Here is a 27,340-nt window from a genome sequence, read left to right as displayed (position 1 = left end):
ACATCCGTACATGAGCACTGGAAAAACCATAGCTTTGACTATACTGACCTTTGTTGGCAAAATAATTAATGTCTCTGCTTTTTAATATGCTGTCTAGGTTGATCACAGCTTTTCTTTCAAGGAGCAAGCATCTTTTAATTTCATGGCTGCAGTCACCATCTGCAGTGATTTTGGAGCCCAAGAAAATAAAATCTGTCACTGTTTCCCCATCTATTTGCCATGAAGTGATGAGACTGGATGCCATGATCTAAGTTTTTTGAATGTTGAGTTTTAAGCCAGCTTAACACCTAAAATATGGCCCATAAAACCTAAAATTATTTACTACCTGGCCCTTAACAGAAAACATTTGCCAAATTGCATTAGACAATAGTGTATCACCTTCTAAATACTGAAAGAATGTGAATTTCAACCTATTCCTGATCCCACTAAGTTATCATATGAAATGTGAGGGTAGAAATAAACATTTCTGGAATGGAAACTCTCAAAAAATTTACTTCCTGTGAGTCCTCTATGAAAAAGCTACTGAAGGATGTGATCCACCAAAACAAAGAAGTCAACCAAAAAAAAAAAAAAAACTGACTTAGAATAGTAAGAATATCAAATCTTTCTCTTCATAGTATGAAGTCAATAGATGTCTAAAATTGGAAAGATTCCTATAAATATATTAGCCAAAATATGAAATGAACATCAGAAGATAACAGCTAAAGAAGTAAAAAACATTCTTGCCTCTAAAGAATGGGACTTGGAGTGAGGAATTGCAAGCCAGGGGAGGGTTTCATTATTGTTTTACAATACAATTTGACTAATTAAACTAGGCATTTGTGTTTATTTTGGTAATTATTAAAAGGAATTAAAATAGTTTTATCAAATATTAAAAATTACTATAAAATTTTCATAATTGCCTAAACTTAGAAGCAACCAAGATATCCTTTAGTAGGTGAATGGAGAAATAATGGAAGTCTGAGATACCTCCAGACCATGGGAGTATTATTCAGTGCTAAAAAGACATGAGCAATCAAGCAATGAAGAGATATAAATACAAATTACTAAGTGAAAGAAGCCAATATTAAAATGCTACATACTGTATGATTCCAGCTCTATGACATTCTGGAAAAGACAAAATATGGAGACAGTAAAACAATCATTGATTGTCAGGGACCTGGGGGGATGGGGAGGGTGGCTGAATAGATGGAGCACACAGGATCTTGAGGGAAGTGAAAATACTCTATAATATGGCATTGTTGGACACACGCCATTGTATATTTGTCCAGAGTCACAGAATACTCAGCATGAAGAGTGCATCTTAAGGCAAACTATGGCCTTTGAGTGATTATGATGTGTTCATGTAGATTCAACAATTGCAAGAAATGTACCCTCTGGTGAAGGGATGTTGATGACAGGGGGCAGGAGGTTTACAAGAAGTCTCTGTACCCTCCCCTCAATTTTGCTATGAACCTAAAACTGCTCTAAAAAAAAAAATCTTTTAAAAAATTGTTGTAAAATTTCTATAATTAAAACATCTAATATGTGCTAGAATTAACAGATCAATGGAACAAAACAATCCTGAAACAGACTGTAGCATTTAGAAGAACTTAATTCATATTAAAGGAAGCACAACAAGTCAAAGGGAAAAGGATAGATTTAAGAGAGAAGAAAAAAAAAAACCCTGTTGCTGAGAAACCTTTGGCTTCTGCTTCATCAGGGGGTGCTCCACCTCTCCTGCTCCCCACACCTCAAGTAGTTTAGCAAAGACTGGGCTCAGACTGTTGAACTGGCTCAACAGGAAGGACTATGGCCATTTCTGTATAATCCAACACATGACCCTTGCCCCCCAACTTGGCGTTTAAATATGTAAAGGGGAATGGAGGAAGGGCCCTTGGGAATCCACCTCTGCCCTAATGATGCATGCCTCTCCTTGGGATGATGGGGTTAGGGAGGCCACACACACTCTGCTACAGTCTAAGCCTCTCCCAGGGCTTTGATCTACATCGGCTCTCTCTGCTGCTAATGGTTTTGGTCTTGCCCTTAGTCTGCTGGACAGTTGCCAAAATTAGCTAATAGAGGAAAATTAAATCCTTAACCTCATACAACTAACCAAATAAACTCCAAATTAATTGACTAATACAGTATTTAAAAATAAACATATTCAAAAAAATAAAATATATAACCTATAATGAATCCTTGGATTAGGAAGAATGACCTACCTTAGCATAAAAGCAATTTTAAGAAATTATAAAGGAAAAGTCTTTTTTTTAACTGCATAAAAGTACATGTACAAAAACACTCAAGACGGAGTTCAAAGGAAAGTGACAAGCTAGGCAAAATATCTGTAGTAAATATAAAGGCTTAACATCCTAAACATGTATTCATATTTTAAAAACTATTATCAGTTTAAAGTAACACTCATATCCCCATTTTTTAATGTGCAAACAATATGAGTAATTATTTCTTGGGAATTACCAAGACAATACAAAAAATACATGTGCTACAACAGAACATTTCAGGCATTCCACTTCACCACAATCAAGAGAAATATGAATTCAAACAAATTTCACCTATCAAATTAGAAAAATTAAAGGAAATGGAATCATATTAAAAATCATACTTTCAAAAAATATTTAAAGATTTATAGAAATTCTAATAGGATGTCAGTTAAAAATGCAGACTATCTATTTATAATCCAAATTTTGTGGAAAAAAATAAACAGAAAACATATACAGGCGATTTTACATTTTTTTCTCCTTTTTTTATGTTTTTTAAATCTAATGTCATGGACATTTTTTATAAAGAAAAATTTTAATAGAGCCAAAAATGAGGCTCCAGCTTAAGTGTATGGTGAAAGGAAACTGGTGAGTTTCCCAAATGGCCAGGCTCCAAAACAAAAGCACTCCAAGCCACACTGCACCCTTGGCGCAGAGGCCACGTCGTGACCTTGGACACGACTTTAGAGAGGGCAGCTACTATCATACCTTCTGTCCTGCAGTAACAACACGATCCCCCATTTGATACATTTATAACAGGTAGCAGGTAGTTAACATTTTTCGGGTGCTTACAGGGAACCAAGCACTTTTCTAGGTGGTGTCTATATTAATCAATACATTTAACTCTCACATGAACTCTGTAGGTTTGTTATCCTCAATTTACAGAAGAAAACTGAGGCAACACAAGAAGAGAAAGAAGGTCCCATAGCTGGTAGGGAGAACAGCTGATTCACACCCCAGCCATCAGGCTCCAAAGCCTGTACTCTTCAAACACTATCCTGGACTGCCTCCCTATCGAGCTGCAAGATGAAATACTATGCAAACAGGGAAATTAATGTTCTGGGAAAATATTCTCAACGTAGTTAAGTGACAAAAGCAATTAGAAATCAATGTGTCAGAGTGTGTGTGAGAGAGAAAGAGAAAGAAACAGAGAAAATAAAATTAAGCAAACATTTGTCAGAGAAACAAAGAAGCATTCCAGCTCAGAAGCACAGTAATAAAGTTGGCCTCACTTGCTTTTCTAATTTTTCAAGTTTTTCAGCCTCTAGAGTACTGTAGTTCTTTGGTAATAAAGAATAAAAGCTCTCCTTCAGTCATGACACCACCAACAGCAGGATTCAGGAAGGTCCACAGAGCTGGGTGCACTCCTAGTAAGACATACTCTATTAGTCACAAGACTGCTCAGTAAGAAAAGGGCAGTCTCTTCACTCATTTATAACCAGGGAGAATGCTTTATTTAAAAAATAATTAAAAAGGGGTGAGATATATGAAAACAGTAACATGGAAACTTACATTACTATATGTAAAATAGATGTCCAATAGGAATTTGCTGTATAGCTCAGGAAACTCAAACAGGGGCTCTGAACCAGTCTAAAGGGGTGGAATGGGGTGGGAGATGGGAGGGAGGCTCAAAAGCGAGGGTTTATATGTGTACCTATGGTTGATTCATGTTGACGTTTGACAGAAAACAACAAAATTCTGTAAAGCATTATCCTTCAATAAAAAAATAAACTAAAAAAAAGAAAAGAAAAAGTCTATGAAATAGTTGAAATGGGTCATTAAATGCTGTGCCTCAGTTATGGATCAAATTCAACCATTAAAAAAAATTTTTTTTTAATCAAAAAGTAAAACTGTATTATTTTAAATTAATTCTCATCACATTAGGCAGTATCTACCTTACCATATCTGGGGGCACACTTAAAGTACTGGACTTTCCCAACACTTCCATTGTTTTTTCCTTCTGGTTCATCCAACTCAATGCCAGCCCACTGTCCACTTGCAAATTCAGTTGTTCCACAAAATCTCAATGTTCCAACCTAAAGAAATATAAATCAGGGTAACTTTTGAGTATTACTTGTAATCCTAAATTTTCTACTCTTATAACTTTATCACAGAAGTCTTTAAGAAGCACTCACTCAAAGCAGACTTCAGAAGAAGGAAAATATCACCAGGGCTAAAAACAGACATTAAATAATGATAAAAGAGTTGATGGACCAAGAAGGCATAAGAATCCTAAATCTATATGCACTTAACAACTAAGGCAGGGACAGTGAGAGTCACGTCTGCTGCATTTTCATACAGTAGTAATTTGTGGGAGAACCACTACTGAGGAAGAGGGAGCTGCAAGGGGAAACCTGCAGACTGGCAGCCTGTAAATTCACTCAGCCCCTCCACTTTTCTCCCATTTAAATACAGTTTGACTAATAGTTTATATTCTTAAGTTATACTTTATAGTAACCGTGCATCTAAATCTCATGTTTTCCATTAAGTATCTTTCTCCCTACACATTGAACTTAAAAACAAAACAAAAAAACACCCCAAGCCACACTGCATCCTCGGCACATAAGCCATGTCGTGACCTTGGACATGGCTTTAGAGACGGCAGCTACTATCATACCTTCTGTCCTGCAATAACAACACGATCCCCCAGCTTCAGGCCAAGTGACGTCAGCATCGCCTTGCTAGTAACACGATCGTAATTTGGAAGCAAGGGCTTTGAGAGATCACATGACAGAGGCGCCGCGTCCAGCAGCATCTGCTTGATTTCCTTAGCAGTGGCCGCGGCATCGGCCATTTCCAAGGGCATCTCGACTGGGTCTGGGACAACGTCAGCGGGGATCTGCCCTTTGTCATTCTACAGATAAAGAGAAACTTTTCAGTTTATATTGGCTCAGAGCTCTACATGGCCACCTAGAAGTATTCTGGGAAAAAAGTTAAATTCATAGGTCATTTATTTATTCAAAAATATTCATTAAACAACTACCGCCTGCCCATTCTAAGTGCTAAAGACATACACAGTGAAGAAATCAATAGCTCCACCCTCAAAAAGCACACAGCCTAGTGAGGGGCAGACTATAATCACATAAATAAAATGTATGGTGTGTCAAAGGGTGAAAAGTGGCAGAGAGAAGAACAAGGCAGAGAAGAGGAACATGGACACAGGGGCAGAGAAGGCCTCGGTGCTGAGCGGCTCTGGTGCAGAGGCCTAGGGAGGTGAGGGAACATGGGCAGGTTAGCTGGTGGGGATGGCAGTCCAGGCTGAGGGAAGAGCAAGATCTCAGGCTGTTAGTGGGTGGCGTGCCTGGAGAAGGCACTTCTGGAGACAGAAGTCATGGGACTGCCTGGCTTCCCAACCGGGGACCCGACACTCCCATCGGTCTCCTGAGCCTCCACCTGGGCTCCGTGACCTTGACCCACCCTGCCCACTCATGGTGCAACTCAGATTTCGAGAACAGAATCCACAGTTTCAACACTTCTAAAATTGGGACTAGGATTTATCCTGTAGCAAAAAAAAAAAAACAGGTCAGTCCCAGGGCCCACTAACATTTGCATGGTGTTTATATAAGCAAATCTCTGTCCCACAGATTCTCACTGGGTTATCACAACAAGAAAAAGCTTGAGAATAACAGAGATAAAAATCCTTGCCTGTTACAAATTTGTTTTTATTGCAGCATGAGGGACCAACTAAACAAGTAAAATATGACTACCATTTCCAGTTTGCCAATTAGGAGACTTATGCAGGGAGAGATGAATGAGTGATTGCTCAGCGTCATCTCCATGATTACTGCAGAGACGACACCGCAGCCCACGTTTAGCAACCACTGACTGGACTCTCCGCTCTTCTCCTGCTCCATGCCATCCTTCTTCCCTCAAACAAGCCCTCTTTCTTCTATGCTCCCTAACCAAAAACTCAGATTTTATCAGAAAGATTCCAGACTCTAATCTTCTCTTAATGAGATGAACCAAGATTCTTTGGCTCAGAAACCTTTTTCCCTTTTCTTCTCCTCTGATAATTATCTTCAAATGACCCACATGGATAAAAGAATGGGGCTTTTAGAACACTTAGTTTGCAAGGGCCTAACGTTTTTTATTTTAAAATTCAAGTCAGTTTGGTCCTAAGTAAAAATATGGTAGGAAGACATGTTATCAAATTTGGGGTATGGTGATGAACTATTTTGATCCCCAATTTCAAAGTACAAAATATAAAGAAAATTATCTATAGTGCTAATATGTACTCTTGAGAAAAAGAAAGAAGGGAAAGAAACTTTTTTAAAATCAACAAACCTGTTCTGTTAAGTTGTAGGCTACTTTTACAATGAATATTTTACTTCATATTTTCAAGTCCTCACCTTTCTAGAGTAAGTCACACATTTCTATTAATTCCTACATAAAATTTAGCAACTCAAACTTCAGTGTTTAAAAAATACTAAATACTAATAAAATAATAATGATATCATGTTAACATAAGAACACTTGTTCATGATTATAGAATTCCACTTTCTTCTAAAGTAGTGGCTAAGTTAGGGTCTGATCCAAGGGCTACTGCTAACCCACATGTAGACATCTTTTTTTTTAAGTATTAACTACCAAAAGTGGGTAAAATCTATTAATTACTTTGGACTTGAATTGGTAATTTACCTCCATGACATACCTCCCTGCATCTTACTAGATTCAAAATACTCTCTCCACTAATGGGGTCTTGCCAAGAGTTGTACTAGCAAAAGCAAGCACCTATTGCCTTCACACTCTGATCAACTCCTGGCCTTTGTGCACGCCACTCTCTCTGCCTAATGGGACTTTCTCAGCTCCCTCCTATACCTGGTTAATTCTCAACTCTGTTTAAGTATTCAAGTTTACCTATGTCAGGAAGCAGGCTTCCTAAGGCTTGGACAGACTCCCCTCCCATGCAACCCCATGATACTCTGTGCCACACCCCGCCCGCCCCCATCCTAACACACTCAACTTGACACACTATGGTAAATCTGCCTGCTCTCTTGTTTGTCCCCCCTTCTAGATGACATTCTATTTGAGGACAGAGACACATTTATTGTCCCGGTGCCATGTACTGTCCCAGACACGTGTATTCTCCCAGTGCCTAATAAACAATAGGGTACAAAGGATGGAGGGAGGGAAGGAGGAACAGAGGGGTTGATTAAATAATTAATGGGGTTAAACAGAAAGAAAAGTGGCAAAGAACTGGGGAGGGAAGGCAAAACAGGAAAGCAAGGAAAAGAGAAGGGGAGGAGACTTTTGCTAGCACTGCCCACTGCTGCCACTTCAAGAGAATGCACAGACCCAGTGAAGAATCCCAGCCAGAGCAAGTCAATGCTATTAATGCAACAGAAAAGAACACGCATAGCCACTTTGGTGAAGACAATAAAATACCGAGCGATTTGAAGTTTATGAAGTTCAGTCTTGTGTGATAACTTTTAAGTATGTAACTTGATCGTGAAAAAATAAATTTTTCCTTTAAGTCAATTTTAAAGGTTTACTCCGTTCTTAAATAGGCCTTTTTTAGACTGTCTGAAATAAAACTTCTTTCCAAAAGAATTTAAAATATGGTTTAATGCAAAAATATAAACTTTAATATATGCATTGTTATTTAATAGCTAAAGGCTTTGAAAGATACTTTTAAACTCAAAGATGATAAACTCTAAAGAGCATTTTATTTAGCTGAATGAAAGTAAGGCTAGTAGAGCTTATCAATATAAAAGGACTGAAATTCACTGCTATGCCTTAAACTTATTTGAGATAAAAATTTATCATTATTACTCTATATGCAGCACAAAAAAATATAAATTATTTACTCATGTAAGAGTTCCACAACAACATCCAGATTCAACTCTTTCCTGGAAGATAATGTTAGATGTTTTAATTCTTTTTAATATTTTTCACTTTAAATTAAACTCTTACCCTAAATGCAGGATTTGCTCCATGCTCCAATAAGCATTTCACGGTACCTGCACACAAGTTATATGCAGCAATATGCAGAGCTGTTCCAAAATTAAAGTCACTGCAAGTGGCATCCACATCTGTAATTGAACATCACAAGTGCATTAACAAAAATTTTAGTTAATCTATTATAATGTGAAAGGAGGCAGGTAGGGTTGGATTTATTTGAGGGAAGAGGGGTATAAGCTATTGACGAGACTTAAACCAACCCACTAGAAGGACCATTCTCACAATGGAATAAAATCTGCATATTACAATCTGGTTAACTAATTTTTTTCTTAGTATAATAAAATTTCACTATCAAATGGACTCATGGGTTTTCTAACCATCACAAACTAAAGTATACTTAAAAGCAATTAATGGCAATAATTCATATTTGTAAAAGTAACTATCTTAACACACTCTTTCACTAAACCTCTTGCATATTTGCCATGACAATGATAATGTAGCAGGGTTTAGATCAGGGACTAGCAAACTGTGGCTCATGGCCAAATACAACTCATCATGTTTTCATAAATAAAGTTTTATTGGAACACAGCCACTTGCATTCATTTATATATTCTCTGTGGCTACTTTCACACCACTCTGTAGAATCAAGTAGTTTCAACAGGGACCATGTGGTCCACAAAGCCTAAAATATTTACTATCTGCCTCCTCATAGAAAAAAGAAGGTAAAACAATGGAGACTTCTCAAACCTGGAATAAATTAAAGTGTAATTAAACATATGCTACATGTTGTATTCATTCACAATACTTTATGATGAATTTGGATTTCACAGTAAGAATGAGAATCTTGCAAATCTAAGAACATTTTAAGAATTTTCAACAAATCATCAGGATGCTATACATAGATACAAGATATACCCCAGATTTGGATATCCCATTTCAACTGTTTTTTTTTAACATGGGTTTAACATACCTCTGGTTCTGCTAATCCTACCTGAATCAAACTACCGCTTCACCACCTTACATGTCCTACCCACAACTGCAAACAAACCAAGACACACTCAGAACACTGTCCTGAGTTATGAAAGACACTGTACTATCAAGAGAGGCTTTCTTCCTAACATCATTCAAAAAGTAAAAACGTAAAAAGGGAAAGAGGAGCTGGATAACTATATGAAGCAGAGGTTAGAAACAACATTCTGGGAAATTTATCTACTGAATCTCTAAAACAAGTCTTCTACAAGTGGAGGAAATACCACATACAACCTTCAACATAAAGTAATACTATTGTATTTGTTGTCATTTTTTCTCTAAAGAAAACTGCCCCACTGACACGAACCAGGACTTCAATTTAGACATTCTGATGTTCAATTTTGGGACATCAAGCAGCATCAAGACAAGAAGAAAAAAAATGAAAATCTATCCATAAATGGAATCACAGAATTTCAGAACTGAATACCACCTAAAACAAATATTCTTTATTATTTCAGTGCTCAGCTCTGAAGGTTTTATTGCCCTAAATTTCTGGCTACCCAAATAAGACAAAAGAACTACACACAGATTCAACTACACTTTATAAAATCCATGTTATACTGGGGAATGTGCAGAGATATAAAAAAATGAGACAACACTTTATTTTGTATGTCTCTGTACTAAATCTTTTGTGAAAGGATAACAACTAATCTTCAATTTTAAAAATTCAAACTATTTCTGAAAAATAAAATGGGATTGGAAGTCATATGGAACAAGATGGATCACAAGTAAAAACATCTTTGAGTTATAATTTTTCTGCCATCAATAATATGTTCAATTAATAACATCCAGTGGTGATCTTGTAGTACTTGCCTTTTGGTTTAGATGTCTTCAAAATCACTCTTATAAGCTCAGGAACATCAAAATAAGCAGCATAATGCAAGGCATTCATGTTTGTCCATCGACTCCGCAAACTAACATCTGCTCCCAGATCAATAAGCTGCGTTGCAAATTTTACCGCTGTATCAACATCACCTAGAGAAGGTTTTCTAAATTACTTTCCTTCAGTACAAATGTTAAGTTCCAATGGATGCCATCTACTACCTCATCTAAAAAGCCAAGGCAAACAGCACACTGAATATACACTTACAACTCGAAAACTGTCACTTTTACAAGGAATTTATTCTTTCTAACAAAATAATTATACTCAAGGATATTGATAAACACATAGCTGTAAAGATGTTCATCACAGCACTTTTTATCATGAATAAAATTGTGAAACAACCTAAAAGTACAATATGAAGACACTGGTTAAATAAATTATGAGACATCCACATAATGGAATCCTATAGAGCCATTAAAACCAGTGTACCAGACCCCTGCTACTCAGGGTGCACTCTGGGGACCACTGCCAGTCCCAAACTGTAACTCGCACTTTTGATAATGCTTCTCTTTTTCCCTGTGTAATCATTTCCTCTGAACATATTAATTGAACTGTAATTTTATGCTTTTGAAAAATACTTGGGCTTGTATTTTGTATGGCTTTAATTTCATTTTTCTATTACAAGGTCATTTTTATTTTATTTTACAAAAGTATCAGTCCATGATGGACTGCAGAAAGAAATAACAAGAGAGTCCTTCCTCATCAATAGTTTAAGAAGCACTGTCTCAGACTATTGAAACAGGGAGAGGTATTCACAATTTATCATTAAAAGGCAGTGGTAAAGCACAGGAGAATACCAATTTTGGAAACTATGCACATATGTATGTAGGAACAGACCTTAGACAGACATAAAGACCAGGGTCTGTAGGGAGCGGGATGCCTGGAAAAAACCATGGACTGTTAAAGTGAAGTGAAGTCACTCAGTCGTGTCCGACTTTGTGACTCCATGGACTGTAGCCCACCAGGCTTCTCCATCCGTGGGGTTTTCCAAGCAAGAATACTAGAGTGGGTTGCCATTTCCTTCTCCAGGGGATCTTCCCCACCCAGGGATCAAACCCAGGTCTCCTGCACTGAAGGCAGACACTTTACCCTCTGAGCCACCAGGGAAGTTAAACCTTGCTGTAAACCCTCAGGAAGGTTCTAGGTGTTACTAGTTATTCTCATCTAGCAAGAAGGCAGGCATGAAGCCTGTTCCAGAAAAGTTGGGAGGTACCAGGAGACTATAAAGACTCCCTTAAGAAAAGGGAGGAGCAGGAACAAGGTGTGTAGAGGACCTAACTGAATCCTTGCCTATTCAGGGAATGTTATCGTCATCACCTAGGTGCCCTTGCAGGGACTCTGGTTGACATAAACATACAAGCACAAACATAGATGTCTCAAGCCATTAACAGACTCGCTACATACTTACCAATACCGTGAGCTCCAGATTTGCATGTATAATGCAAAAGAGTCATATCTGTCAATCCATCTCTGTCATTCACATTGCAACCTCTCTTAAGAATCTGAGGAAACCAAGGAAGATATGATAACAACATAAGAGTCTACTGATTTCAAATCAATACTGAGGAAGCAGGATAGTCAGTCTTATTGAACTAGTTCTCAACATACCCTGGAGGAGGAAATGGCAACCCATTCCAGTATTCTTGTCTGGAGAATCCCATGGACAGAGGAGCCTGGTGGGCTACAGTCCATGGGGTCACAAAGAGTCGGACAAGACTTAGCAACTAAGCGTGCACGCACAAAATGAGTAGACAGAACTGACTTCTCTTAAGGATGAATTTAAGTCTGCACCCAATAACAATAATGAAAATTGAACTTGTCACCAGACCAAAGGAAACTCTTAAAGAGTATTCCCAAGTAATTTGTCACTCAAAATAGGTTCCTTAACCTCTCAAAAGACAAGCAAATTTCCTTTCAAATGGGAGTAACAGTATTTGAAAAAGTATAAGCCCCTCTTCCTTAACACATGACAGTGAACTGGTCAAGGAACCCAACATTATTCTTTTACTCCTCTTGCAAAAAATTCAGAGTTTTTAAATTATATTTAAGTCTAGATCTTTACCAAGTCACCCCAAAGTATAGAAAAACATGATGGTAATCAAATTCCCTCATGAAAATATTTTTTAATGTATAAATTAATTTGTATGAAAACATGAAAAATGCCTGCTCCCATCAAGAGTCAAAATGTCAGCACTCCAGATGTAAGGGAGTGAGGAGCACAGGGGAGTGACGGAAAGACTGTGCTGTGTGCATGCTCAGTCATTTCAGTCATGTCCCACTCTCTTGCGACCCCATGGACTGTAGCCGGCCAGTCTCCTCTGTCCATGGGATTCTCCAGGCAAGAATACTGGAGTGGGTTGCCATGCCCTCCTGCAGGGGATCTTCCCGACACAGGGATCGAACCCATGTCTCCTGCATTGTAGGTGTATTCTTTACCCATTGAGCCACCCTGGGAAGCCTGAAGGAAAGACTATACAGCACTAATTCACCTTTGGTGAAAAATAGAGATACAAAGAACAAGCATCAGCATCTTTAAAAGGTTTCCCCTTTATCACCACCTATCCATTCCAATGGGGAAAAAAATCTTTTACAATTAACAATCCTAGTAACATAAGATTTATGATGTAAAAACTCCTTACCTCATTTCCAATAACATCAATGTTTTGCTGGACCTGAGGAACCCACTGTCTTAAAATGGCAAATAATTCTGATACAGAAGTTTTGGGATCAAAGAGAATTTCCTGGCATGATGTATCATTAGGATCAAAGAAAGAAAACTCTGTTTAAAGAATAAAAAAAAAAGGCATAAGTTATATTTATTAAAATTTCCAAAAGTATATGTTAAAAATAATAAACAATAAGACCAGGACTCAAATGACACAAATACTTTTAGGTGCTAGAAATATTTTACCTTAAGCAAGTCTCAAAAGCAAAGTCAGGATCACCAAAAATTATGAAGCACTTCTGAAGGGCTGTGAGAATGAGATTTCCACACATCACACCATGTCTTATCACAAATGAAACAAAAATCTGAGTGCACTGATATCAAACCCTAAACTGTCCAAGAACTTCCTCTAAAGCACAGAAAATCTGTCAAAGTTTACGGGTATTTTCACCTCTCAAAACATAAATATGTCATGAACAGTAGACTCACATCCATGATTAAAGCATACATAGTAGAAAGAAATATGCCGGAATACTAACAGTGGTACTAGAATGATGTGTAATTTTAAATATTCTTGTTACTTCTCTGTAGTTTCCTAATTTTCTATAGTAAACAGGCATTACTTTTTACCCACTGAGAAGCCAGTGGGGAACTGCTATGTACACACAATAAGGAAGTAATATGTGATAATACAGAAAGGAAGCATTGAGGCAAAGGGATTGGGTTATTTGGAATATGTATTAGTAAAGATGTGGAATACTAGACAAAATTAAACATGATTTTTAAATTCCTTAAAACTTCCTTAAGATTCAGAGAACAGATTATCCTATGACCAGAAAATAAAAGAGAACAGAAGAAAATCAGATTATTTAATCTTGAAAAAAAAGCTAGGGACTCTAAAAATTCAGAAGCATCTAAAGAAGAGATGCATTAGAAAAGCAGTATTTGCTGAGTGCTTACACTTTACCAAACACCTTACCTGATAGGTATTAGTCTCATTTTATAGATAAGCTCAGACTAACTAATACTTGCTCAAAGTCAGACAGCTAGCAAGTGACAAATCTGGGGCAGAAAACCAGGTCTGCCTCCAAAGTCTATCGTCTTCCCTCTATGATGTTGCCTCCCCAAGAAAATTCACTATTGAGCTAAAATTTACAGATTTTAGCAGCATACATAAGTTAAATTATTTAAACTTTAAAGTTTAATTATTATTTAAAATAATTTCAATTCTAATCAATCAAAATTTCACCAAGATTCCTTTGTAGGAGGAGACAGACAAAATCACATTCCCATTACATTTAGACAAAAATACAAACTCCTTTCTGAAGCCTATATGATCCTGCCTGGTCTGGCCCCTGCCTTCCTCCTCAATTTCATCTTCTGCCATTCTGCCCTTCAGCCACTTTGCTTCTCAGCCACAATGGCCTTCCACTATTTCTCTGGATACACCAAAGTTTTTTCCCCAACTCCGTGTCTTTGATTTCCTATTCTTCTGCCTGGAACACTTCTCTCCAGGCTCTTCTCTCAACCAGATGCTTCTGATTCTTCAGATGACCAGCCCACCTAACAACCACTCTGCTCCATTATCCTCTGTCCATTTCTTTTCTCCACAGAATTCATTATAACCTATAAAATTCACATTTTGTTTATTCATGTGTTCATTTATTGTCTGTTTTCCTTCCTAGAATGTCGCTCTTGGTCACTGTGCTATATCCCCCAGCACCTGGGACAATACCTAGCACATAACAGGCCCTCAACAAATATTTACTCAACAAACACAATTCTGGAGCCATGTTTTAAGAGGATACTTTATCGTACTAAAAAGAGAACAACTGGAGTGAAAAGGGTCTAGAAATCCTGATGATGAGGGACTGGTAAAGGAATCAGAAATGTGTAGCCTAAAGTACAGACTAATTTAAAATATCCAAATTATCTTCAAATATTTGAAGGTTATCATATAAAAAGTGTTTGCTCCACACACATATGAAACCATTTGGCCAAAATTTTAAGAAGGGATACTTTGAATCCATATACAAAAACAATTTGATCACAACTAAAACTTTAGCAATGAAATAAACTATTAGTTTCCTACTACTGAAGATATCCAAGTGGCTGAATGGTTACCTATCAGATATCCTGAAACAGAATTTCTATACTAGGAAATGAGTAGGGAAGCGGAACTACAGGTCCATTCAGATTCTAAGGACCTATTAAGAATTCAGACAATGTTTAATTTTGGTTATACAAAGGGATCAATACCCATTTTCATCTTTCAACATATTTATTCAACAAACACTGACTGAGCAACTAATATCAACAAATGACTACCTTAGCCCAATGAGATAATCAAAAACAAAACATGATTTCTACTCCATCCAAAGAGCTATACTCTGGGAAAGAAAATAAGATAATTATGACTCAAGATAGAACAAGGTAAGTGCCATAAGCAAGGTACAACATGCTTTTCAAGGTTTTTCCTGCATAACTGATTTTTTTATATCTGAAAATCAATCCAGTCAGTTTTTGTAAAAACTGAAAATAACTCCCAAGATCTAGGCACGGGTTTTATGTAACACCTTTGATGACTACAAGGCAAGCTGCTACAGAATCTGAACATATAAAAATAGCATACTTGGAGATGAGTAGTTATTAGAATAGATATGACTAAAAAGACAAATTCATAATCCAATCATTATATTTTCACTAATATCTTAAAAACTGCATTATCTCTACCTCCAAAGACAATTTGAAATGGTGACCCAATATTTTACTTGAAAAACTCTATCTAAATTAGAAATGTAACATATCCATCAAGTTTACCTTCCAGTTTTTTTTTATTCCTTTATCACCTATCTGATAAAATGCAGCCGCAGGAAAACAAGTCTAAATAGATTAAAAACTAGAATACTACTAAATTTACATTTTACAAAGAATATTTAATGAAACAATTTAAATATGAATCAATCTCAAGCCACATTCCCAGGAAACATCTCTCCCTCTCTGCATAAGTACAGAGCTTTTCTGGTTTTGTTTTACTATATTTGTGTATACATTGATAATTACAATGGGAGACAGTTGAACAGAATCCAAATCAGGCTTGTTTGTGTATTAAAACACATTACTTTTTGTTACATGGTCACCCAAATTTGGATCATTTCAGCAGTGATTACTTGGCTTGTTAATTAGAATCCCAGTATTTCAGAGATAACAGGGCCCTTAAAGAAGGCTACCTCACAGTGTTTTTACATCTTTTTCTTTTTTTTTCATACATGGCTTTTTAAACAAGTCAATATATTTAACCAAAATATATATATCAATAGCAGAAGGATGCTAGGTGTCTAAGCACCATTGCATTTTAAAAATAAAATCCTCTGAATCCACCGTGGTGCTTAAAATGAACATTTTTACATAGTAAAAATTCTGACAGCAGAAATAAAGTGTTTAGCTTAAAAGGCAGGAAAAGCAATAAGCAACTGTTATTTTTGAAAAAGTAAAACTTTAGCAATTTTATGAAAACCACAATAAATGGTTTTAGAAAAAATTAGGAATAAAAAAGGTATAAAACAGAAGTCAAGTTACCAGCTCGTGAAAAATAAACGCAGCTACTTAACATACCACAGTCTGAAGGCATTGGTGCTGCAGAAATGGAAAAGATAACTGGTGTATCAGAACCTTGAAATAAAAATGGGTATTTTCCAATCAAAGAACTTCCTTCTAATGGAAAATCTGGAAGGTCCTCTATGGTCATCTTCTAGAAAGCCACCTTTAATGAGACAGAGGAAAAAAGCATATCTATTATATTTGTATGCAACTTAGAAAAACTGCCTTCAATCACAAATAGCCTATTTTTTAAAATATCTAACCTATTGTCAACCTTCAAACTCACTCTTTAGAGAGTGAGGGGAAAAAATTCCTTTTAGCAAACCACTGTTAATGAATATACATTGCTTCACACTGTCTCTTAGGGTCAACAGCATACGTAATCTTTTTGGACAAAGCTCAGGAATAAAAAACTACTATGTATTTCCCAATAATAGGCAAAAACGTTTTTTAAACGCTGAACTAATCTAAATGGGTGATGTCTCTTTACTTGCAGTAACAAGTGAGGAGATAGTATCCCTGGTAGATGCATCTCAAACTTCTCATAGGATCTGACAGCTTCTATCGTGTCATCCAATGGTTCATGCCATCTGCTCATCATATGAAAATAGTCTAATTTAGAACATTATTATTTTCGGACATCCCAGAAAACTTAATTGAAAACTGACCACATCACTCGTACAAATCTAAATCTAGAAGCTTATTTCTAGATTGTTTCACTTCTTAACCAGGTAGAGGATCTGTTTAGTCTATCCAGCAGAAGATGGAAGGTCATGCCTTTAAACCACATCACTTATATTACCTCTTTTTCCCAGGAAACATGAACACTCAGAATAAATTTGCTCCAAATTAGACAGCAGCTGCACCCTGACCCACATATCAGAGATGGCACAGAATGAAGAGAAAATGTTAGTAAACCTGAACTATGAGGCTAAAAGCCTTCCAGTTTCTTCTGCATCAAATCTTTGAAGTCTGAAATATTATGAATATCTATAACTATTTAAAATATTAAGCAGAAAACTATATTACAAAGCTAAATAAAAATGAGTATAGATTATTTCAGTAGAAAGAACAGAATAAGTAAAGATGGTTAACTGATAGTGTAGCAGATAATGCTAGGCTAGATACTACTCAATGTGTGCTCCAATGTGTTAAATTCCAAGCAGTCACCTTTCTGAGATAAGTGGTTTCTTTCCAATTAGATTCATATGTTTTCTAAATACTAGCAGAAACTGGTAGAATAAGGCAATTTCTTTTTTCTCATAAGGTACAGGTTTACATGGTCATGGATATTATATATTAAATAACTTAATCCAGTGTTACTATGTTAAAGGCTCTCAAGGTTTCTTGGATGCTAAAATGTCTCACCACTCAACACTCTGAATCATTCTGACATTAACCTGGCCACATAAATGGGAAAAATTGTTGCCATACGGCATGGTGAACTTCCTCAAATACTAACACTTCCAAAAAGTAGTGCCTACCACAAGGACAGCTCTCCTTCAATACTGCAGCTTCCCTGTATTCAAAGTCAGTCAGGATTTCTGCTTGCTGGCCTCTACAAATTAGCAGTAAATTTGGGGAAAACAGTCTATACCAGGTATGAAGTGTCCTCTGAAGCCAAGGAACAGAAATAAAGTTTAATAATATTAATCTGTTTAATATTAATCTGTACAAGGCACTACACTATTCCAGATGTTTCAGAGAATACAAAAATGAGCAACATAATGGCCCATGTTTGTTAGGTAGCTTATAATCTACTAGGGTGAATAAAATAGTACTAATAACTATAGTTGATAAAACTGAGTGAAATATATTCCATAACCTCAGTACAAGGAACATTTGCAGTAGGAGCTCCTGAGAATGAGAAATGGTGCAGTGAAGAAAGCATCATTTGAGAAGTGTCTTGAAAGATGAGTAGGCAGAAATTTAAAAGGGGAGCCCATCAAAGGAACAGCAGGCTGGAACTGGGCACATCTAGTAAGAGGTAAGGCTGTCATGGTTTTTTAGGACTCTCCTCAGTAATGCTTTATATACCTGATCAAATACCAACCATTTAATTCCGTGAGCAGTGGGAAATCACTGACTTTTTAAAAGGAGACTGTCCTAATTCAAGCTGTTTTAGAAAGATTAATCTTTGACTACAGTCACACTTTGGGACTCAGCCATGTTTTGTTACACTCTTAATTCTTCAACAAAATGATTAAGTGGTTTTCTTCCTGAGTTGGTTAAGAGGAAGCCACTTTTCAAAACTTCCCTTTCAAAGAGTAGGGTTTCCCATTCAAAAACACATTTAATAACTATTTATTAAATATACACATTTAATAAATATTCAAATCCTAGACTCAAGGTGGAAAGATGATTCATTCAACAAGATGTAATCAACTTTATTTTACATGTTATATATTTCAAGCCCAAAGAAGCTACAATATTACCTGAACAATGTAGTGAACATTCTTAACATGTATTTTGTGTCTTCATTGCATTTTTTTCCCTGGTCCCATTTCCTTTCTGTCATGAAAAGCCTAACCTTCTGCCTTTTGTCCCACTTAAGAAAACTATACATCTCTACAAACTTATGTATAGTTTTAGAATCCTTTCCTAAAAGTGATTTCTGGATCTTAAGATCTGGGAATCTTGGTCAAATCTAGAGTTGTGATGAGCTGGATTGAGTACATATTTTCATTTTAAATCCTACTATGGCTAATTGGTGATAATGGGTTGTGCAAAATAACCTAAGATTAAAAAAAAAAAAGTGGCCCTAATTAACTGTGTATGTAGCAGATGTAATAACAAGAATCAAATTCCCTAAACTGTGATTTATATAGGAATTCCATCGCCCCAAATCAGCTCCGAGTAAAAGCAACTTGTAACATGGTTCTAATCTTTGATGATTTTTTTTTCAGAGATTCCTGGTCAATGCCCTAACACTGAACGGTGGTGAGTGGAGTTGCCCATTAACTTCTTCAGAGTGGTCCACGGCTATCAGGACCTCACTAAGGAACCTCACTGAGACCAAGAGATGCCCTCAGATTTATTTGGAATACAGTTCAAGGGCATATTACTCAAACTCATATCCTTGAGTTGTTACTCAGCTATCAGGAAATCCAAGCTGCATCCACATGAGTTGGAAACATGGAGCCCTTTCATTCACTTTCATATAGTATTCTGTTATGAGTGTTTATTTTCATGAGATACGAAAAAACATAATCTTAACAAAATAAGCATTTTAAGCATATTTCTAATAACCCATTTATTTGTTATCTACATGAAATCTATGGAATCACTGAGCAAGTATGGTGTGCTGCAGTCCATGGGGTTGCAGTCAGACACCACTGAGCGACTGAACAACAACAGGCCTTACAGAGAACATGAAAGATACCTGCCCTCAATAAGTTCATGTAGTCATTCAACAAATATTTATCAAGCATTTCTTACTAAGTCTTAGCCTGGCATAGCAAAGGTTAAAAAAAAATAGACATGTCATCAAGTAGATTACAGTTGAGAACAGAATTCCTACAAGAAATTTGAAATTATTATATAATTGAAGTAAGTGCTGGATTCAAGGGGGGCCAGTGAAGGCTTCCTAAGGGAATAATTTAAAACTACAGTGCCCAACCAGGTAGCTATTAGCCACATGTGTCTATACAAATTAAACATTTAGTTCCTCCATTGCTCAAGCCCCATACAAGGACTCAAAAGTCACATGTGGCTAATGGCTACTGTATTGAACACTGCAGAAGAACACTTTCCTCAGAACAGAAAATTCTGTGGACTCAAATTCCAGATGAGAAAATATACAAATGCCTGAAATGACAAAAAAAAAAAAAAACACAGAGGCTAACAAACTAAGCAAGCCCATGGTGGTACCTAATTATACATCATTAACAAGGGAATAGCAAGTCTAAAAGTAACCAGATGTTCACAGATTTACACAAGGCTAAAGAGTTCAGTTGATTCTATTACATGAAGATCACTAGTATGTTTCAAAACTGGAGTTGTTACAAGCCATAAAAAACATCATATAAATATTATTTTTTAAAAGCCTTGCTGGTGGGATTGTTTCTGGTAAATATGAAACGTCTGAAATAAATCCTATAAATAATATCCCATATGTCAAATCTTCTGTAAAACAGAAATAAACATATTCATTCCATTTCAAGATTCACTCTTTCAGCCCAGGTTGTCCATAACAAACGAAAGTATTTTAAAATGCATAATTATTGTAGCAAAACAGGGTGGAACCAGGATGGCTTTGCATCACAAAAATGCAGACTTCTGCCAATTCCAGTTCTCTGCTTTCTCTACACAATTGCTCCATGTCCTTCACTGCGTGATCTTCTGCCATTTAGACGACTTTAAGTTGTGCAGAAGATACATAAAAGACAAGTGTCAATGTGAAAGTGAAGTAGGATTAAAGTATTTGGCGGATGTTTCAAAGAAGGAAGGTGTTTCTTCACTGAAATATTTAAAAGGCATCAATTTACACTCTGATATTGCTACAATGTGAACCACACTCTAGCAGGGAACATACAGCAAGTTATTATCCCATGAGAATATCCTCCTCTGATACATATCAAAACATTGTCTCAGAGTTAAAATCCAAATTGCCTACATAGTCTCTAGATTAATGAACAACCTGACATGTAATTCAAAAGAAAGCTGACGTTATAAACCCATCAATCCAGCTCACAAGGATGAGATCTAACCCGCGTCTCTGTTGAGCAGTCTCTGAGCGTTTTCCCCCAACTTCCCATGATTTAGAATTAAGGAATCTGGGGGCAGCTAATGACTGGAGGCAGAGTCATTTATCTTAGTCATTTATCTTTGAATTCTCTCCGGCAAAAGGTTTCTCGAACAGTTTAATGAGCAAAGGGGTGGCAGGAGAGATGCGAAGAGGGCCCTCTCAGGAAAACCACGAAGGGCTGGGCACAGCACGCTGCGCATCACTGCCCGCGAGAGGCTCTCCCAAGGGCGCCGGGCGGTCAAGGTTGGGGCGGCGCAGCAGGGTCCGGCCCGTCCCACACACCTGGCGGTATCTCATCCTGAAGTTAAACGGGCGGTGAGAAACGGAAACCAGACACCCACGTCCCGCCCGTGGGCCGCTCCAACCCCGCCCCCGCCCCGGGGAGGCCTCCAGGAGCCGGCGACACTGGCGCCCACTGCAGGCGACCCTGCGGGGGGTGGGAGGGGGCTCCCAGCGACCCCGCGCCGCCCTCCCCGCACCGCCAACCGGCCCTCAGGCCCCCGCCCGCCCGGCCCGGGGCCCCCGCGCGCTCCCGCCCCACCTGCCTCCTCCGGTCCTCTCCGGGCGGCCGACGGGAACGCAGGGGCGCGGAGAGAAGGCCAAGAGGAGCGCTTCTCCGCCCGGGTGCCTGTCTCCGGTAGCCGGCCGCGGGGCCTCCCGCCGCGCCGCTCCCCTCCCTCGTCCGGCCCCTCCCGCCTGCCGCCTCCGCGTCGCGCGCGCCGGAGCCGGGCCCCACGCGGGGTCGGTGCGCGCGCGCAGTGCAGGCGCCCGGGCGGCGCGCAGGCCCCGGGCCCGGCCCCGCGCACGCGCCGGGGAGCGGGGACTGTAAGGGAGCGCGCGCCCGTGCTCGCCGCCTCCTGTCTGCGCCCCCGCAGCCCCTCCGCAGACCTGGGCTGGGGTTCGAGGACAGGAAGGTCTGGTGGGCTTCGTGCGTTAACCTTGCGAGGGTGATACGCCACTGGGATATTTCCACCGCAACACGAGGCAGGCTCTCTGCGGAACCCCACCTGGCCCTAGGCCATGCTTAGGGAAGCAGCGCGTGGCCTGCTGTACGGACGCTCCTCCATCAAAGCCTTTAGCTAAAACAATCTGACCAGGCGGCACTCTGTCTCGCATCCCTGGACTAGAAGTGCTCCAACACCCTACTTAGGGGCAGGACCACGTCTTATCCTTTGGGGGCTCCCCCATATCACTCCGTGCATGGCCCAGAATAGGACCATTAGTCAATTACCTGCTTGCAGGTCTTGCTGTAAAAAGCCTAGTCAAGGCTATATACCCAAGTGGAGTAATTACACCCAAGTATGGCAGTGTAGATGCAGCAGAGGATGCACCAGTATTCGTCCCAGAAGTTTATTTCCCCTGCTGCGTTGCTCCCTTCTCACCCACTTCTCTCCTGGTCCCCATCTTCATCCCCTCTAAGAACCAGAAAGTGGTGATGAATGCTGGCATCCTGGTTCTCCATCCAGTGAAAGGAAAGGTGTTATTTGACAGTCCCTCAATGAAGGGACTAAATAAGTACATGTTTCCGGGTGCCTGAAGCCTGTAACCCTGAGCCAGTAGTGTTACATCGTAACAATTCCCTCTGAGGCCTTTTTGATCTGATACATCAACTGCTACACTGTATTTCCACGTTCACCAAACACAGTGCCTGGCAAGAGCTACCACGAGCAAAGATAAGTCCTCAGACGCTCTAGAACATCTTTTCCTGTTAGAATAATTGGCTCCAGACACTAGAAAAGGTGCTTAAGTGCCCCTTACAATATCCTCCCACCAAGTACCCATAGTTGAGCACCTCCAATAAGCAGGAATGCACTTCCTTTGAAAGCAGGTATTTTACCTTTGATTAGCCTTGTTGAAAAGTTCTTCCTACCTTTGAGAGCTAAAATGCTGTTTCCTGCATCTCCTCCTTAATGGGCTCCATTTCTCCCCTTTAGACTTCAGATCATGCCTAACTCCAAGGAATCCAAGACAAGCATGCTTAGTGCTCCTAGGCCGCTCCATATATGACTCTGTTAACATCCACTCACCAGCATTTTAAGGGCCTCTTTATGGTGCACCCCAGCTTGTCTAGAGCTCTCTTAATTGTGATGCCCAGGAATGAATGGGATGTCCTGTTGAGTGCAGAGAGGAGAGACTGCCACTTCTTTCTTGGTCTTGTGCTTCTATTAGCATAGCTCAAAATATGAAAGTACTTGTTTGCCACAGTCACATCACATTGTCGAATCAGGTTGAGCATGCTGTCAACTAAAATTCCCAGTGCTTATGCAATGTGTGAACACCATGACCATCCCACAGTCCCTGGTCAGCTGCCAGCCTCTCTGTCCCTGCAGGTCCAGCACCTCACACGCTGTCAGGAGAACGAAGAAACGCAGATGCTTCCTCCTCCCTTTGGGGTTTCCTGCTCCTCTCTGCTCTCACCACACCCAGTTCTTGTTTGACCCCACCCACCTGTTTAACTGGTTGAAAGAAGGAAGGCAATCTGCCCTTGGCTGACTTTGCTACTGCTACTGCTAAGTCACTTCAGTCGTGTCCGACTCTGTGTGACCCCATCCCTGGGATTCTCCAGGCAAGAACACTGGAGTGGGTTGCCATTTCCTTCTCCAATGCATAAAAGTGAAAAGTGAAAGTGAAGTTGCTCAGTCATGTCTGACTCTTCATGACCCCATGGACTGCAGCCTACCAGGCTCCTCTGTCCATGGGATTTTCTAGGCAAGAGTATTGGAGTGGGGTGCCATTGCCTTCTCTGTGGCTGACTTTAAGGAACTGTAAATAAGTAAGACTTTATTTTGGGGGTGGGCCTCCAAAATCACTGCAGCCATGAAGTTAAAAGACACTTGCTCCTTGGAAGAAAAGCTATGACCAACCTAGACAGCATATTCAAAAGCAGAGACATTACTTTTCCAATAAAGGTCCATCTAGTCAAGGCTATGGTTTTTCCAGTAGTCATGTATGGATGTGAGAGTTGGACTATAAAGAAAGCTGAGCACTGAAGAATTGATGCTTTTGAATTGTGGTGTTGGAGAAGACTCTTGAGAGTCCCTTGGACTGCAAGGAGATCCAACCAGTCCATCCTAAAGGAAATCGGTCCTGAATATTCATTGGAAGGACTGATGTTGAAGCTGAAACTCCAATACTTTGGCCACCTGAGGCAAAGAACTGGCTCATTTGAAAAGACCCTGATGCTGGGAAAGATTGAAGGCAAGAGGAGAAGGGGAAGACAGAGGATGAGATGGTTGGATGGCATCACCGACTTAATGGACATGAGTTTGAGCAAACTCCAGGAGTTGGTGATGGACAGGGAGGCCTGGCATGCTCCAGTCCATGGGGTCTCAAAGAGTCAGACACGACTGAGTGACTGAACTGAACTGAAATAAACCCTATTGTCAGTGAGCCACAGAAACTCATAAAGTTCTCTATGTAACAAAAGTTGCTATACTTTCCACCTATACAGTTCACTCTTATTGCTGATTTAAATTATCCCTCTGAGAAACCACTCTTAATGTGTGACAGGGTGTGGCCGGCTGGGTTGTTCCTCACTATAATGAAAGTCTCTGTTAGAACCAGCCAGGCAACTGGCTTTTTCTGCCTCACCCAAACATTGTTTAGTACATTGGCAAATTCCAAGGATACGAAGCCACTAGAGAAAGAATCTCCCACTCACCTGGTTGCCTTTACTCAAAAAACCAAAGTTACTCCCTAGCCCATGATCAAGGATGCAAGCACTCATTGGAGTCATGCTTCTTGGAACACCCTATGGGCTGTACGGTTCTCAAACCAAGAGTTGGACTGGGCAATGATATGGAGCCAGAATTTGGAACGTGAACCATCAAAGGGGTGGGAAAGCACATGGGGAAATGGTCCAGCTGCAGCTGCTGAGATTCAGTTATATCTGAAGGCACAACAAGGTTCTTGGACAATATAGCAATAATCCGCAGTCCCAGAAGCTGACCAGAATCAGTAGTCAGCATCAGTGTGGAGATGGGGGCATTATTGACTCATTATGCTCATTATGAGCACAGTTTGATTCCTATCTTTCGGATCTTACTTCTTTTCACTTTACCAATGAAGACTCAGACTCCAGGAGGCTGTGGAACTCACTCACTGTATCCTCGGACAGAAATAGGATTCAAACTCAAGTCTGTGTAACATGAAGGCCTGTGTTGATCCACTGTGTTGTATTATCTACACAGGTGTCCTTTGGGGGCATTCAGGACACAGGAATGCTGCATGAGTAGCAGGGATCTTTGAGAAATTCAGGTAGACAAACAGAACATTAGCATCCGGAAGGTCTGCTCAGTGGCTAACAGGACTGCAGCCCATGAGAAAAGAGTGGGAGAAAAAAATCAAAAGAACACAGTGTTACTTCCTCTACATGGGCTCAGCATTGGATATGATTCACAGGGGAGGAAGACAAGGGCTCCTTTCCAGAATGCAAGTGAACAAGAGACACCTAGCTATTAGAATCGGGTGCCAGATTGGAGCCCAACTAGCAGAGGTAGTCCCCAGGTGGCACTGGTGGTAAAGAACCTACCTGCCAATGCAGGAGACGTAAGAGACATGGGTTTGATCCCTGGGTTAGGAAGACCCCCTGGAGAAGGGAATCACGACCCACGCCAGTATTCTTGCCTGGAGAATTCCATGGACAGAGGAGCCTGGTGGCCTGCCATCCATGGGATTGCAAAAGAGTCAGACACAACTGAGCAACTAACACACACACACACACACACACACACATTTAACACAGAGGTAGTTAAATGCAGAATATCAGAACACTATGTGCAACTCCTAAAATCCCTATCATGTTCACAGAGGAGAGGGTCATCAGCATATAAAAGCAACAGAATAAACTATTAGAAGTTATAGGCCAGTGTAACAAGGTTGCCAAATACAAGATCAGTTTCTAAAAATCAGATGTTTCCTCTACTTCAGCAGTAAGCACCCAGGAAATATAATAGACCTTAAGAGACCATTCACAATATCAATAAAACTCTAAAGCATAATATTAAGAATTAACCTAGCAACTTACAAGATCTTTGTGGAGAAAATTTTTAATTTCTATTTAAGGACATAAAAGGAGATTGAATAAATGAAGATATACTATGGATAGGATGACTTTACAGTGTAAAAAATGTCCATTTAATCTCTAAACCCAATGTTATACCAACCAATATTCCAACAGGAACTCAAATTTTAAGAAACTTCAATAAAGTTCAATAAAGAAAACTTCAATAAAGAAAAATCAAATGTTAAATAAATCAAATCAATTTTGAAAAACAAGAGCAAAGAGAGAAAACCTACCCTGGAAGATATTATGTCATTACCACATAGAGATAAAAATAGTATGCTACTTGTACAGGAACAAATAGAACAGCCACACAAAATAGAACACTCAGAAACAGACCCTGGGACCTCAATATATATAAATGTGGGACTGCAAATTAATGAGAAAATTTGCAAGTTATTTAGAAGATGGTTTGGAGAAAATGAGCTTAATTTAAGAAGAAAAAATAGAGTTGAATGCCCCCTGTCTACCATATTCAGACTGAACTCCAGGTTAATTAAAGATCTACATTTGAAAAGTAGGTAGAAAGTAGGAGAAATGTGGAAGAAAACCTTTATGTATGTGGGGTAGGGATTTACTTCATAAAACAAGATTGCAAAAGCACAAGCCTTCAAACAAAAGACTAGGAGATTTCACTGTATCCCCGTGGTTTCTCTTCAATGAAGAATACCATGGAAAAAGTTAACAGCTGACAAATTGGAAGAAAATAGATATTCAAAAGCAGCAAGGGATTCATATCTAAAATATGTAAGTAACTTTTGCAAATCAATAAAAAGACATCAGAGAACCCAACATAAAAGTTAAAAAAAGGGTAGAAATAGGTGAATTCACAGAAGGAGAAGCTAGAATGGCAAACACTCATAGAAGAGATGCTCAAACTCACTAGTAATGAAAGGATAGATAGATGGTGTGATACTGCCAATAGAAATTGGTTTGCTGGTATATATAGGAGTTGAAGGAGAGTCCTAATTTGTAGTGTTTGCCAATTTCCAAGGTACAAATACTCTCACCCCTGATGATTTCAAGCTTCCAGTGTGAAGCCACTGAAAAGTAATTGGGAAGAAATGTGCTCCATCAGTTCTCATGAGTCAGCTCCAACACATCACTACTTTACCCATCAGCCTGGCAAAATTCAGAAAGATAATCTCCAGTGCTCACAAAGATATGGGGAAATGGGAATCTTCAAGCACTG

General features: G+C 39.1%; 1 protein-coding gene across 2 annotated transcripts in view; it reads right to left on the bottom strand.

Annotated features, from left to right (window-relative positions):
• Positions 1–23,361, bottom strand: part of CLIP4 (CAP-Gly domain containing linker protein family member 4) — a 63,510-nt gene extending 40,149 nt beyond the window's left edge. The window contains exons 1-8 of one of the 2 annotated variants that reach the window (XM_061155089.1): positions 23,114–23,361; positions 16,355–16,502; positions 12,714–12,853; positions 11,483–11,576; positions 10,005–10,166; positions 8,175–8,293; positions 4,879–5,115; positions 4,162–4,297 (exon numbers count right to left, since the gene is read on the bottom strand). In XM_061155089.1, coding sequence (XP_061011072.1) covers positions 4,162–4,297; positions 4,879–5,115; positions 8,175–8,293; positions 10,005–10,166; positions 11,483–11,576; positions 12,714–12,853; positions 16,355–16,487 — 1,021 coding nt within the window. In that variant the 5' untranslated portion in view covers positions 16,488–16,502; positions 23,114–23,361. Of the gene's footprint in view, positions 1–4,161; positions 4,298–4,878; positions 5,116–8,174; positions 8,294–10,004; positions 10,167–11,482; positions 11,577–12,713; positions 12,854–16,354; positions 16,503–21,627; positions 21,771–23,113 lie in introns of those variants that run through there. The other variant, XM_061155088.1, reaches the window with a different exon arrangement.
• Between the last annotated feature and the right edge of the window lie 3,979 nt (positions 23,362–27,340).

Source organism: Dama dama, chromosome 11 (assembly GCF_033118175.1).
Source record: "Dama dama isolate Ldn47 chromosome 11, ASM3311817v1, whole genome shotgun sequence".
Lineage (NCBI taxonomy): Eukaryota > Metazoa > Chordata > Mammalia > Artiodactyla > Cervidae > Dama > Dama dama.
The sequence above is the reverse complement of the archived record's forward strand: the minus strand, read 5'-3'. Positions and strand labels throughout refer to the sequence as shown.